General features: G+C 49.9%; 1 protein-coding gene across 1 annotated transcript; it reads right to left on the reverse strand.

The window, feature by feature from the left end:
• Positions 1-638: 638 nt before the first annotated feature.
• On the reverse strand, positions 639-15,574 carry UBE2Z (ubiquitin conjugating enzyme E2 Z). Its single transcript, XM_082704790.1, has 7 exons — positions 15,177-15,574; positions 13,147-13,219; positions 11,047-11,234; positions 8,556-8,667; positions 5,945-6,057; positions 4,973-5,063; positions 639-2,698 (listed from the first exon to the last, which is right to left on the reverse strand). The coding sequence occupies exons 1-7, from the start codon at positions 15,497-15,499 to the stop codon at positions 2,528-2,530; spliced, it is 1,071 nt and encodes a 356-aa protein (XP_082560916.1). The 5' UTR covers positions 15,500-15,574; the 3' UTR covers positions 639-2,527.
• Positions 15,575-15,628: the final 54 nt, after the last annotated feature.

The raw sequence follows: 15,628 nt of genomic DNA on the forward strand, positions 1-15,628 counted from the left end.
TTTAAAAGGCAAAGTGAGGAGCCAGAGTCCAAGTGCACTGGCATGCGGGCCTTCGCCTTCCCGCATCGTGGCTTTCCCCAGCAACGGCTGGCTGTGTCCCATGGAATGTCTTCCTTGCTGCGGGGTCAGCCAAGAGGGAAAGCCTTTGCGCCAGAATGCTAGAGCCTTTCTATATCAAGTAGAGAAGGAAGGTGGCTGCATGAATCAGTCCGTGCAGAATTCCTAAGAGCTGGTTTCTGTACCAGATATCCAAAAATCAAGTGAGGTCTGGATTATCCAGAACTTAAGATGCCCTTTCCTTACCCAGGGATACAGTCTAGATCTGCCTGTCCTTGGAGGACATACTCCCTTCCCAGTTTGTGAAGGAGCTCCTTTGAAGCAATTGAGGCCAAAATGGCATTCCTCTCCTTGATGGCCAGACTTGGTCTCAGAAAAGGCCCTGCTACTTCTGGTTGGCCGGAGACCCATCCCTGGCCGCCCTGCTTCCACCCACGCCCTGTAACCGGAGTTTCCAGCCTCCAGACAATGCATCGAGCACTTTCTCCCTGGCAGTTTCAGACCTGGGTGAGAGGTGTGGTTGTTGAAGGATCCCAGTCTCCCTTGACACACACCCTCCCACACCCACAGGCGCTTCCTCCTTCTGCCAAAACAAACTTTATTGCACCAAAAAGAAAAAAAAAAACTTCATTTATGTACAGTCAGATATAAAGACATCTCTTTTGACTCCTGTGCATATATTTCCTCAACTCAAGATTAGGGCATAAAAGTCAGGCTGGTATGCCAGACATGCTCTGCCCACGGCAGGGCCAAGGAGAGGATTGTCACTTGAAAGTGGGAACACTTAAATGGATGACAGACAACCACTGGACCAACAGGCCAAGGGCCTTCTGCTAAGCCCTGTACTTGCTCTGGGAATGGAAGAGGGAAATTGGCAGCGGGGTCCCTCTTTAAGTCTCCTTGTTAAGAGACCCAGCCTTAGGTATCCGAGATAAACTTCCGTTCCCCAAGCCCACTTCCTGTCCAGTTTCTTTGCTTCCTGCCCTCCCAAGCTGGACATTCTCCTTCTTGCCCAACCCCTTCCGAACTCCCTGGAAGTCCCATGACCCGCAGGCAGAAGCCTCCACAGCAGCGGGCAGGGCAGGCCCAAGTCATCCTCTCCCATACACGCGGCTGGATACTGACTGAGGCCCTGCGTCACACGGATCACCAACACCCCACTGGGAGCCCTAACAGTAAGAATCTGTAAAGTATGGGGAGAACACACCAAAAAGGGGAAGGCTGGAGTTTCTCAGTGCCCAGTACCACAGGGCGTCTAACACACATTCTTCTGAGCCAACCAGCTAAAGGATCACTGCAGCTAGATACAGACAGAGAAGCAACACAGCCAGGCAAACAGCCATCAGAGCCAGTGACAGAGCAGCTGGGAAGGACGGGAGGCAGAGAGGCAAGAGAAGCAGCGGGGCCCACAGTCCCAGCCCCAGCCCCTCTGCCATTGGCGACCCTTGCTCCCCACAAGTCCCTGGGCATTGAAGTGGGAGGGAGGTTGGGGGGGTAACTAGAGGCCAGGGTGAAAATACACAAGGACAGCCAAACAGAACACAAGAGGACTAGCATCAGTCTCCCCACTGCACCCCACCCCCAGGGGAAATACCCTCATTGTGGGTAGCATTTAGGAACATCTGTAAAAGACTATTCTATGTAGTGGCTCTCGTACCCCACAAACAGCAGCTGGCTGCGTTGGGAACTTTTCAAATCAGTGATTGCGGGAACAAAATCAGCTTCTCATGGTGCCTGTGCAGGCTCTACCAGGACCTCAGTTCCATCCCAGTCACATTTACCTTCTGTCTTAAATCTGGAAATGGGCGAGGGAATGGGGGCGGGCAGAGGAGAAAGGTGCTCAGGTGCTAGGTAAAGCTCACTGATCAGCAGCCTAGACTCCACCACTGTTCCTTCTCTTTGGTCTGTCTAGAACAGTGACTATAAATTAGGAAAAACAAAATTATGCTGGCCCATGGGAAGTATTGGGAGAAGAGAGGCAGGGAGGAAAAGGGCATCGGGAAGCCCTGCTTCAAGACTGCAGACAGACAGACAACCACCCAGACTGCTTAAGTGTCACAGACAGCCCCCACCCAAAGCTCCCTTCCAGATATCCCCCTCAATCATGTGGGCACGCTCCCTCTTGGAATTACAGTTTGTCTCCCGCCTCCCCCTGAGGATCTGGCCCCGCGGAGAGGTGTGTCGGCCGCTTATGTTTGCCAGAGGCCCTCACCCTGGGTGCTCCTGCGTCGGTACCTTGGCCCCTGCTATGGGATGAACACAGCCCCGGATGCTCGAGAGCCAGGGAGGTCAGGTCAGGAACAGCCTCCCCACTCCCACACCCTGGGATCCGAGCTGGCTTGGTTCTTGCCATCTTGCAGGATGACGTCACGTTTGGAGGGAGATACACAGTGCCTCTCCATCCCTGGGGTGGGGGGGAAGGGACGTTGCTGGGACCCTTGAGTGGGGGGAGGGGAGAAGGGAGCAGGGTCTAAACCCTCAGGCTCCCGTGCAGGTCTGTCTCTGTCCCAGACGAACTGCTATCAGAGTCCATTTCGGCGTTCTCATTATGGAGCCTCTCCAGCACTTTCTGACGAATCAGTCCCAGGCGCATCAAGAGGGACTGGTAGTCAAAGTGGCCACGCTTCTCTCCAAAAGGGTCCTGTGGGGGAAAGGAGACAAGCAGGATGGAAGATTCGAGTCTGGAGGGCTCACCCTAGAAAGAGCAGCTTTGGGCCCATGTTGGACGCATGGTCAACCTCCGAGTCATGGGGGCAGAGGGTAGAGCGCTCGATCCCAACAGCAGACAGCGCACCCTCTGCTTAGAAATATTACGGCACACTAACCGCCACCCAGACAGGTCTGGCTTGGGACAACATTCAAACGTTTTTGTTCCCTGAAAGCAAGCCACTATGCAGAAGAGGGTTACAGGAAAGGGGAGACAGGCAAGAAACAGAAACTCAAGACCAGAACTGTGACCATTATGTGTGCCTGTGTTCGCAATTAACTTCATAAAAACCATACAAAGGGAAGTATCATTTTTCTTTTCCTATAATTCAAAAGGGGAAATCTGCTTTTCCAACATCACAGGCAAGTCTGGAACTCAGGAGTTGGGACTTCCAGATAAGCACCCGTCCACTCTTCTGGAGAGACCTGTCAACACCTCCCTGTCCACTTTGTACGCATCACTCCAGGGCTGCCCAGCCTTGATCTCAGTCCCTGTCATTCTACACCGAACATCTCCATAAGTTTTCTAGAAAGGGGTTAAGTGTCCTTAAAATCTCAAATATAACCAGGGTGGGAGCAGAGAGTCTAAACACAAGGAACGTAAATGCTACACAGAGAATATGGCAGCGAAGTAGTGCACGGCCAGGGTTTAGACAAGTGGAGACCTCTTGAGTCACAAAAAGGTACATGATTTTTCCCTCCCACATTCTGCTTCTCCCACATAGACTCCTTCCACACTTTTGCCCACACATCACCCTCACGATCGGGGACCAGTGAACAGAAGTCACAGTCACTGTGACTGTAGCCCACACTTTCTGCTTCTCAGGGTTACGTTCCCCACAGGCTGAACTCCACACTTACTCTGGAGCCGTCATTTTTCAAATCTTCCTTTTTTCATCCTTGGCTCCATTTCCACCCACTTCCCTCCTCCCCAGACGCTGCTCTTCCCTTTCCTTCTCTCATCATGAGTTATTTTTCCTCCACAGAGTGAATATTGGAAATGCTTTTGAATGCCAGCAGTGAGAATTCCTGATGGGGCACAAAGCATGGCAGGCATCACCTACAATGGACTCTGAAAAAGGGGTCGGGAACAAGTTAATGCTGATCTGGCCTTGCCCTTTAAGGTTTTTTTGTTTTATATTTTAATTATTTATTTTTAAAAAGTAATCTCTACACCCAACATGGGACTCAAACTTCCAACCCTGGGATCAACAGTCACACTGGCTTTCCCGACGGAGCGAGCCAGGCGCCCCTGCCCTTTGAGTTTTAACTGGGCAGATGGGTGGGAAAGCCTTGAAGGAAAAAACAGGGCAACTACCATTTCTGAGCAGCAGCTGAGGAAGGAAGACATTTACTCCTACTGCTGCTGGTGCGGCCTGGGTGGGGAAAGCAGCTCAGGAAGAGCTGGAGAGAACTTTAAGTGGCCTCAGTCATTCATCCAAGTCAGCACGAACCTAAGCAAAACCACAGGTAATGATCCAAAAGACCAAGGAACCAGTCCTTCAGGACGGGGAGGTGGGGTCTCACCCTCTTACCAACCAGGTCTTTTATATTGGAGCATGTTAACAATTTGGTTTCATAAGAATCTTTTTTTGTTTTGTTTTGTTGGGCTCCATGCCCAACATGGGGCTCAAACTCACGACCTTGAGATCAAGAGTCACATGCTCTACCGACTGAGCCAGCCAGATGCCCCAAGAATCTCCCTTTAGAGGAAGCTTAAATCCTACATTCCAACTGGAAGTGGAAGCACATTTCTCCAATGGAGGCCAGAAGTAAACAAATGCTTACTGTCTTCGTAACAGGAGTCTTTCAACATGTAAGAGCACATACCCAACATTTCCCTAGCCTCGATCTCTGAGCACCTCTCTGAGCCAGGGACTGGACTCAGTAGAGAACTCACCCTTATCATCACTAGGAGTCTGAGAGGGCTGAATGTTCATGGTTTGAAAAGACTGTTAAGAAGGGGAGGCATTCCAGGCTAGAAAGCAGGATGGTTCAGACTCTACCCATGAGCATCTAGTTGATGGCAAGACTGACAGGCAACTCCACAGCAATTAGGCAGGGCGGTCTCCTCCCTGGGCCACAGCAACTTAAATGACAAGTTCCTGTCGGCTCTGACTTCTCTGAGAGCTGCAGAAGCTATCCTTGGGGAGGGATTTTATGGAGTCTGCCGTGCGGCCTGTGGAGTTGGTGGCAGGGGCTGTGTTACCTGCATTGTCTGGCCTTGAAGGTGCAGGCGATCTTTGCAAGCCACCTCATAGAAGTCGTAATACTCCAGGAAGGACTTCTCCATCACCCCTCTGGAAAACAAGCAGAGAAGCCTGAGCTAGGAACGTGGTGGGGAAGGAATTATCCCTTCACCATCTAACCTTACTGCCAATTAGAGTTCCCAAGCCCAGATTTGGCATCTCACAAAGACCTTCCTTTAAAAAAAAAAAAAAAAATTTCAGAGAGAGAAAGAGAGAGAGAACATGAGGGCCAGAGGGAGACAGGATCTCAAGCAGACTCTGTGCTGACTGCAGAGCCCGACGCAAGGCTTGATCTTACGACCTGAGCTGAAACCAAGAGTCAGATGCTCTATTGACTGGGCCACTCAGGCGCCCCCTCACAAAGATCTTTCAATGGAAAAAGAAAGCTGACAACCCAAGACTGCTCTTATACCTCAGGGATTATTAAAGGAGGGTGACTGTTAATATTGATCATTTGAATCCCAACTTCAACTCATGCCTCAATCTCGTGTTTTCCATAGGCCATCCCTTATCCCAACTCTTACTCAAAATTCTTCCAGAAGTTTGTTTCAGTAACTCCAACCTTATTCATCTAGTTTGAACATTTATGAGTAAACTCCAACACTGAGAAGTGGATTCATTATGAAGGGCTCTACGCCTCATTTGGTTATAGAACAAGTAAAGCTCTTCACTAGGTCCCGGCCCTCAGCAAACTGGAGGCTACGGCTATGTCATTCCCATTGGTCTTGGCACTCTCCTAGAACAGAGCAGCTTGCTCAACTTTCTCTTGAGTGATCCTTAGCCAGTACTCTTTGAAAACGGGAACCAAAGCTTTATGTTTTTCTGTATCTCCCCTGGTGCCCAATAGTGGATTTTGCCCCAAAGGTTCTCCGAGCTAAGCCTCCCAACAGCAAAACCAAAGTGCCAAGTGTGCGCTCTTGGCATACACCTACCGTAAGGGCTCAGGGCAGGGACACTTTCCTTCCATCATGTCACAGACTGCCACTCTGATGGTCTCATGCCGGATACATTCATTGTAATTTTTGCTGTCTCCTGGATGTCTCTCCTATAATGTAACAGACACCAGAGTGCCCAAGTACAAATTTAGGCAAAGAGAAAAGTCAACAGGAGGAGAAGTCGGGATTAACGTGGGGTGGGGCGCGTGAACCAAGTAAACAAACCTAGAAGATACCTTTCCAACTACGGCAGATCCATGAAGAGCAACTGAGTTTCTCTTTCTGAGATCATTCACCTCCCCCCATGCGTGCCAACACCCATCCTCTGTTACAGGTCACCCGGCCTGTAGGCAGCAAACTAGACCCATCAGATTCCTAAGGCTGAAATGAGAGGCCTCTGAGGTAAAGACTGAATGGGAAAGAACCAAATGTTAAGAATGGTGATGGGACCAAAGGGTAAACGTGACATTAAGAGTTTCAGTAAAAAACCCTGTAAATATCTGGATGCTTTCCGGCTAACTCCTTTTTATGTCTGTAGGATTCCACCATCACTGAAATCAACTACTACGAACCTATTGGAAGTAGAACCTGAAGTTTCCAAAAGAAAACTCCAATACTGACTGAGAAAGCCGATATGAATGTGTGGGTAGAGACGGAAGGGAGCACAGTCTCCTGTCCTTTTTTTTTTTTTTTTTTTTAAAAGATTTTATTTATTTATTTGACAGACAAAGATTACAAGTAGGCAAAAGAGGCAGGCAGGGAGAGAGAGGAGGAAGCAGGCTTTCTGCGGAGCCGAGAGCCCGATGTGGGGCTCGATCCCAGGACCCTGGGATCATGACCCGAGCCGAAGGCAGAGGCTTTAACCCACTGAGCCACCCAGGCACCCCGTCTCCAGTCCTTTTAACTCTTCCTCTACTCCGCAATGGTCCCCCTACCACCAACCTGACAACCAGAACCTTGGCCTCTGATTAAAACACATCATGAGCAGGAAAGACATATATACCCTCACTCTCCTACCATGGTTTCCAAAATGCACCATAACGGGCTCACAGGGGTGCCATGGGATACGTTCAACTTTTTTAGGAAAAGCATAGTATTCACCACCTGTCAGTCAGCACGCCAACTACTAGCTTGAGCTCAGTGGGTCAGGTTGGACATGAAACTGCATTATTTTCCTTTTGATGACACGTGATGTCTGTGAAGCTGGACTGTCAATCACTACTTAGGTAAACAGCAAGCAGCATATGAAAACAGTGGGGAAGAGAAATGAGGGTGGTGATTCGACCAGGCTCCACGATCTTCGAAGTTGTGTGGTGCCCAACAAGTGTATCCTTCCTGACATTAAGACATTTCAGTTATTTAAGAAAGAGGTGAGTTGTCCGGATGTTAACCGCTAAGAAACAAACAGCTGGCCACTTTCTTCTGCCTGGGGGGCTATGAAAAAGGGCACCCAGGGACCTGCGGCTGTGGACCAGTAACGTTTGGGAGAATAAAAGTCATAGTTCCTGAATTTCCAAACAAAGAAGAGACCTTCAAATCAGCTCCCTGGTTGGCCAATGAGGCCCTTTTCCATTTCTACCCAATCCTAAAATCAAATACACTATTTGTTTGGAAAGGAGATTTTGGGACTAGCTTCTATTCCCTCTTAAAGAGTATTTCCTATTGTTCAGGTCTATGAATGAACCGTCAATGTTAGCATTACTTCAAATATTTTAAAAATTAGTTAAACTGTTCTAGTCACCTAAATAGAATCTTTGGGGATTATGATTGGAACTCTTTCCCTGTACTTCAGAGTAATCCTGGAAGGCATTCTGGAACAGTGGAAAAACTCTTGGCTCCAGGGCAAATATTGGGTTCTACCATTATCTGTGTATCTTTGCGAAAGTTATTAACCTGTCCATGTCACCAATATCTCATTTGAAAATGGGGATAACATTTACCCCAAGTGAGTATTCTCTGCAACCGAAGTGGGGCTCAAACTCACGACCCCAAGGTCAAGAGCTGCCTGCTCTTCTGACTAACCTGGCCAGGCGCCCCTACCTCAAGTTAGTGTGAAAGTTAAATGAGATAATATATATATATACACAAAAATTTGGCAGCGGCTGGCACATAGCATACCCCTGGAAAACGCAATTTTCCTCTCCCTTCTCTCTGGCAGCGCTGACTGCAATGTTCTTGCCCTACTAGCTAATAAATGACTAGGTCCTCTGGCTCTTCAGGTAACAGGATTCTGTAACTCCGGAAAAACACCCGGCTGAACAGGAGTCACTCCAGGAAGTACCTTAAAAGGACTTTGGGAGAATGGACACATAGAGAAGAACCCACCAGTTGCAACAGCCCCCAAAAGCAGGCTTAGAATTAATTTCCAGAGGACTCCACTGATTCCCACCTTGTAGATTAATCCAAGTCAAATGGAAATAACCGAACAGTATTGTAAGTTACAAGGAAAAAAAAGACATTTTTAAGGAGCACACATACCAGCTCCTTTTTTCTCCTATGGTGACATTAAACAAACAAACAAACAAACAAGACCCTTAAGCACACCTCTCAGAGCTCTTCAAACTCAGTACTCCATTTCCCAGCTGCCCCTCTCCCCCCACTGCCTTACCTGCTCAAAGCCAGGCTCATTGTGATAGGGGTTCTCAGTCATTAGGGACTGGATGGAGATCAGCACGGAGGAGATGCTCTGGGCTGGGCTCCAGGCGGGGCCAGTCCACGTACTGGAAAACACAGCAGACAGAGGGAAGAGGGTGAGGCCGAGAGCGATGGTGAAGGCCACCACAGAAACACTAGTGCACCAGCACCCTGGGGCCTGGCAGAACCCGCGTCAGTGAGTTAAACCAAACGTTTCTCTTTCACTATTAATGCTCTGGAATTCCCCAGCCTGTCTCACCCTCATTCACCAGAAATCAATCAACTGCCTAATCCTCTTATCAAGTGGGACAAAAGAAAAGAGGGTAAAGCAAGCCCTGTAACTTTGAAGTGATTTTCATCCAACTAGGAAATAAACAGTGGCCAGGGAAGGTTCCAATCATCAAAATGGAAGAGAAAAGGTATGAAAACAGTACCAAACGCAGCCTAAGTGTTAACCTCTGTAAATCCTAAATCCGGAAGGTGGTGAAGGAGTTAGTGAGGAGACAGAAGCTGAGCACAGAGGGGCAGGGAGCCTGAATACAGCCATCTGGTTCAAGGCCATGTAGCAGGGCTGATGACCCGGGATCCTGCCCTGTATCAGCCCGCAGAGTGTCAGACTCTCTGAAGACTACAGGACTCTGCCAAAGGACAGGAAGGGAGTAGGGTCAGACCCAAGGACGGTCTGAAATAATATATGGAAGCCATCCCGAATAAAACAGAAGCACCAGAATTGCTCCTCTCTTCCATCAACCTGACCAGATCCTGGGAGGAGGAGCGCGACTTGGACAACAATGGCATTTTTTAGCTCAATTCACTGAAGAGGTGGCACCTGATCTGGAAGCTGAACACAACCTAAGCCAGGACTGGCTTGCTCAAGTTCACTGGCCAATTCCCTTTCCCTGCTACGCTTGAGGAAAGCCCAGTTAAGCAAGCTCATCATCATCATCATCGTCAAGGCTCGCTCTTCAGAGCCTCTCAGCCTGCTCCCCTTAGCTCTACTCCTCCAGGAAAGCCAGACTCTGCGCTAAGACTGCCACTAAGACTTCACCTATTTGAGAGGCAAGCCAATAGGGTAAATTTTCGTTACATTTCTTTCGTCAGTAAGGCAGTCCCAATCTTTTTTTCTACGTAGGGAGGAAAGGACTGAGGCTGACAGAGGGAACAGTCAACTAAGAACACATGGGAATTTTCTACCCTGTGATTCCTCGTGGTCAAGATTCAAGTTCAGGGTAGCTTCTCCTTTTCTACCCAACAGGCTTCGGCCATTTGTACCCAACCATCTTACTTCCCCTGGTTCCACTGTGAGCTGAGGTTCGTTCAGAGTTGTTTCCTACTGGCCTAATGGGGAACCTGAACAAAAACCCTGTCTCGAACAGATGTCATACAGAAATAACCACCGAGTATCCTCACCACCTTGGGCTATGTATACCCCTGTCCTACCTGCAGAGACAGATACCCTAACAACATAAAGGACCTCTTGAAGGACAACCTCCTGTGAAGGACTTCCTCACTGCCACCATCACAGAACATACCCCTGGATCAGAGAGATTAAAAAAATCAATAAAAGAAGCTGCGCCTCAGGTTGGGTCAGCTGCCTTCTCCCTCCCCCACCCCTCCCCCACGACCCCACACTTGAGAAACACACTAGACAAGAAAGAAAACGCACCCCCAGTTTGGGCGACTTTCCCAACTTCACCCTGCACTTATTCTCTGCCCCAGGGGAAACTCAGATCACACGAACAAGACAGATCCAGAAAACATCAGCAGACGGTTCCATTCTGAATTTGTAACCCCCCTAGGCAATTAAAAGGGAACCAATGAGAACCGCATTAAGCAAAAATCTCAGCAGTGCCCAGAAAACAAAATGCACTTGAAACTTGTGTTTCTCATCTGATGTGATTTCCAACCTTAGACATTTTTCATTCAGATGTTAGAATATCATATCATCCTCATCACCACCACCGCCTCCAAAGCCACTCATTGAGAGACTCAGAAACAAGACACCCACAATCGTACATGGCACAGATCTGCAGCCTTTCTCAACCCGTTCGGGAGAGAATCAAGCCCCGATGCCCTAAAGAAGTGGTTCTCAAGCTGGAGCGTGCGCCCCAATCACCCGGAGGGCCTGGAGGACACAGACTGTGGAACCCGACCCCTGGAGTTTCTGACACAGGAGGCCGGGGTTGGAACCCCAGAGTCCGCAGGGCTGCAAGCGCCCGGGTGCTGGTGCAGCTCGGGGAGAAGCACTTCGCTAAGGCAGCCATCGTAGGTCATAAATGAACTTCTCTCTTTGGCGCCTAGAATGATACTTGTCGTGTACCATCCTGAGGAGAATTGAGGTGACAGTCCCTCCAATCATTATCTGTGTTCTGTGGTTCAGATGAGGAACCCCAGTTGATAAAGGCTGGCCTAGAGCAATTATTTGCTAACAACGAACTTGGCCACTTAGAAGAGTCTCCTCTTACCCTAGAATACTCAAGCAGACTTTCCCATTGCGGTAGAAGTTGGGGTTAAACCTCACTGTGTTATTGCCCGTTGTCATCAGTTTGACCCGAGGCGGGTGGATGGGATAGTCGGGCGGACACCGAAACACGAACAGGAAGAAACCCCCTTCATAAGGGGTGTCAAATGGGCCTGTGATCAATGCATGAATCTGCAAAATAAAACCCCATCTCAAAATTGTGAGGTGATGTCCCATCCCAACCCCGCCTGGCTTCCACGTGCTCCCCACACCAGAAGCAGGCCCTTCGGCTGGCATCTGTATTCCATGCCCTCACCGTGCAGGAGGAGCAGCCGGGACTCACTCGCACTGATACACAGGTTTGGAACTTAAGAAACCCCATTCTGGTGGAGTGGCATCTGACTCGGGGGCTACATTGTACAGTTCGAGCCTAAGGTGAAAAGTGAATCCGATCCAAGATGACCCTTGAGTGTCCCTTAGAACTCCCCGGCAGCAGGGTTTTTGTTTAGACTTCCTTCATCAGTGCCGTATGTGACAAGTCTAGACGGCACACCACTGCACACATTAAAATATGCACCTGTAAAATATTATCCTAGCACGTTTAATTTTCAGAAACGAGTATCTATTTTTACCGAGGAAATGGGTAAAACACGCATGTGATGCGACCCCGCCCTCCACTTATGTGGCTGAAAGGGGAGGTAAGTTGAATGGAAAAGAGCCCAGGGACTGGCGGCCACAGCACCGGGGCCAGTAAGGATGCAGAGCTGAGGTTGTGATGGAGGCCTAGGGGGTCTGCTGCCTCCAAAGAGGATCAAACCTACTGTGGATGATGCGGCTCAGGCTGTATCCAACTTGTGCCAAAGATGGAAAGAAAAATGGGGAAAACTCAGGGTCCATTTGGAGCCCTTCAACCAACCTCAGAAATTTCCCCAATACTGTTGGTTAATTTAAGAAGAAAACAGATCGGTAGCATTTAGAACAGAATGCTAAACTCTTTCCTCCAGCCACGAATACTGAACAAACTTTCCCTTCCTGAAAGGAGGAAAACCTGAACAAACTCTGTTATATTTCTTCTCCTACAAAGGCTGCTAGGCACTTAAGGGCTGCTCAGAATTTAAACAGCAAGACGAAAAAGGACCTGCAATGCAATGCCTCAGGCCCTACTTTGCCCTGGTGGCACCGCGGATTATCTTCTAGCCCTCAGTCATTTGGAATAGCAAGCTCAAATAGCATCAATAGGACATCAATTCTGGGACCCGGGGAACTAGCATTATTAACACTGATACTTGACTGAGGACAAGATGTCCCAGGAAAAACATTTCCAACCACATAAAAAGAAAAAAAAATCAATTTACAGGGAAACCTATTTGAAACAAAACAGAAATGCCAACAACACAATGTCTGAACTTTTACTCTAAGAAATTTGAAACTATGGAGAGGTTTCATTTAAACTATACTAGATTTAGGAAATCTGATTTCTTCCCATCAGTTTAAGTGAAGGTAGAGCGTTTAAATGAGGGTAGAGCACTCAATGACAGAGAGGCCTGAGTAAGTCAGAGGAATTTCAGCCTCTCTGTGTTTGAGTGGTGAGGACAAGACAGGAATGGTCTCTGGGGTGGAAAGGATATTCAAAAGCAACCAGTGAGGATAGGAGCCTAAACAAGCCCATTTGAGTATAAACTCTGTTCATTCAGGTTGGCCCCATCCCCAATCTTCTCTGCATGTGATTTACAGCATCATACTTAAGAGTCAAGAGTGACAGGATGAGAGAAAAATTGGGATGAAACGAATGACTATGCCATCTATCAGCCCAACTGGTGCATTTCTGAGAGTTGAAAGAGTACCCTAATAATAGTTAAGCTGGGACAAGTGGCATAAACTGGGATTTTCCAAGTCAACCGGAACTACTGACACCTGAGTAAAAGACACCTGTTCAAGGCTCTGCTCCACCTCACTGTGTGACCTTGGGAAAGCCACTTATTCTCTTGGGATCTTGATTTATTCATTTATGTAGTCAGAGATGTGAGCTGGATAATCTTTTAGGCTCTTCCAACTTTCTGGGCCCAACTTCCCAACAGCCCCCAACCCCCTCCAAGTTACATACCTTAGTCATGTCAACAGTATCAGGTACGACGAACATTCCTGGAGGAGGCTCCTTATAAATGGACATGATATCCCTGTATAACACCAAGAGGAGGTGGGGAAGGGAGTGAGGGAGAGGAGGAAAAAGGGGAATCCCTTGAGCAGGACAGCTGGTGGCAGGGTTTGAGAAAGTGGTGCTTGGTACCACAAATGTGCACACTGTCTTGTTGGCTGAGAAATCTCAGCTGAGTACTTGTCAGGCAAGCAGAGAGCAAATTATTATCAAAAGGGCATTGTTTCCTCAGGGGGAGGGGGGAAAAATCAGAGATCCCAATGGCATCAGATGTCACCCTGGAAAAGCCACATCCCATTTACTCTCTCTTCCTCCCACAGGCAATTCATTCACTCCCCACCTCCGAGACTCCCAGGTACTATGACTGAATGCTAAACGAAGACTGTTCAGTAACTGGGAAAACATAATCAACTCCATCAAAAAAGTGAATCCCGTAGACAGTGGACCGTTGTTGGCACAGGAATTCTATATAACAAGTGAGCTAGCAAGGAGCAATCATGGTCTTCCTGCCCAGGGTACCAACAGGGTAGAGATCTCTTCAGACTGCAGAGGGTACCCTTTGAAATCGCTGGGACTCACATCTGAAAGATGACATGCACTGGCTACTACAGAGAGAGGATCTGTAGGTTGTCGTGCACAATCTAGAATGCATCCGTTGTGAGCGCGGGTCTAAGGGACATTCTAGGCGGGAAGATGCTTGGTAGGGTACATAGGGATGTAAAGTGCACACAAGTGAGAGATCAGAGGAAAGAAGTATTGGCAGAACTCAAAGGTCAAAGTCAGGACTGGCAGACTGAAGGGGATGGAGGACAGGAGTAGAAGGGAGTGCTGAGATTCTGAAGTTAGAGGTGGCGACCCTGTTGGACCCTAATAGAGCTGGTGTCTGTGTCAGGCACTGGGCCAGGTACTTTATACACAATGTGCTGTTTAATGGTTATTACAACCTTGAAAGATAAGCAGAGACATCTGAAGGGACTTGGAGCGTGGTGGTGGGGGGCGGTGAGATTACCTAGGTGAGTATGGCTGCAGTGGAGGGGCACAGGGAGAGGTAGAGACCGGTCATCAGGAAACAGGTTTCAGAATTAATAGCGGTCAAAAAGCATTACTTTTTCCCTATGCAATAGGTACTACGCTAAGCATTTTTGCAGAAACATTATCTATTAAATGATAGGATCTAAGATCAGTCACCCAAGAAATAAGCACAGAAAGGACTTGGGCCTTTGTTCCTCTATCTGAATTAGGTATATTTGCTTCAGAAAAGTAAACCAGACGACGGAGAAGAAAAAATACAAGAAAGTCCTGAGTGGGATAATACAAGCCAGAGTGAGACTGGGGGAGAAAGCCTGCATTCCCGGAACAGGTGTGAGTGGCGAGCGTTGGGGTTCTGGAGAAGTGGTTCAAGGGGAGACTGCGGGTATGTGAGGGAAACGATCTAGACTTGGGGAGTCGGTTTGAGGACATGGGGAATAAAAAGAAAGGTTGGTCTCGACTGTGAAGCCACGAAAACCAAGCTCTACGTGTGTTACAAACGGGGCTCAGGAGGCTACGACGCGGGGCTGGGGGGGGGGCGATGGGTGGGGCCTCCGGGCAGCATCTAGCAGGGCTGGGGTGGGGAAGGGGGGAGAGAGGCGGCGCGGAAGGCGGGAGGGGGTGTTGCTGAAGCGCGAAAGGGTCGGGTTTCGGGCGGGAGGTATGGGGGAGGGTGTCCGGCACCGAGACGGAGGGCTCAAGGGAGGTAGCCGAGGGGCGGGGTCGGACCTGGGCACGCGAGGAGGGCTTTGGTGCGTGTGGAGCTGCGGGTGGGGGGAGAGGGGACTTGGATCGCGACGCTTCGGGCTGGCAAGACGTGGGCCTTGGAGCTGGGCCGCCGCGAGGGAAGCGCGGAGGCAGCGGGCGGAGGGGGGGTGTAGTGGGAAGGGGGGGGCGGGGAAGGTCGAGCCCCGGAGCTCGGGGCTGGGGGAGGAAAAACCCCGGCTCACCGCTTGATCCGAAGTAGACACTGCGGCGCGGTTCGTTCGCCGTCCCAGTCGGAGCTGAGTGTGGGGTCCCAGTGGCTAAGCAGCGCGGCCCCGTGGGCAGCGGCCGAGGGCGGGAGCCCGGGCAGCGGAGCCAGGCCGCTCCCCGGCCCCCCGGCCCCGCCCGCAGCCGCCGCCGCCGCCCACACATCCGGCAGGAAAGGCGGCCCGAACCCGCTGCCGCTAACGCCAACAACACCGGCGACGCCGCTCGCCCCGGGGCCCGCCGCCCCGGCGCCCGCCGTCGCCGTCGCCGTCGCCGCCTCCTCAGTTGGACTCTCCGCCATCGCTGCTTCGCTTCCGGGACTGCTCGGCAGCACGTCCGCCGACCAGAGCGGCCGCTGCTCCCTACCGCTCCCGCACCACCGAGAGCCGGGCCAGAGTGTCCCCACCCTCCGCTTCCACAGCCCGGGCGG

Source organism: Mustela nivalis (assembly GCF_964662115.1).
Source record: "Mustela nivalis genome assembly, chromosome: 17".
In the NCBI taxonomy this organism is placed as follows: Eukaryota; Metazoa; Chordata; class Mammalia; order Carnivora; family Mustelidae; genus Mustela; species Mustela nivalis.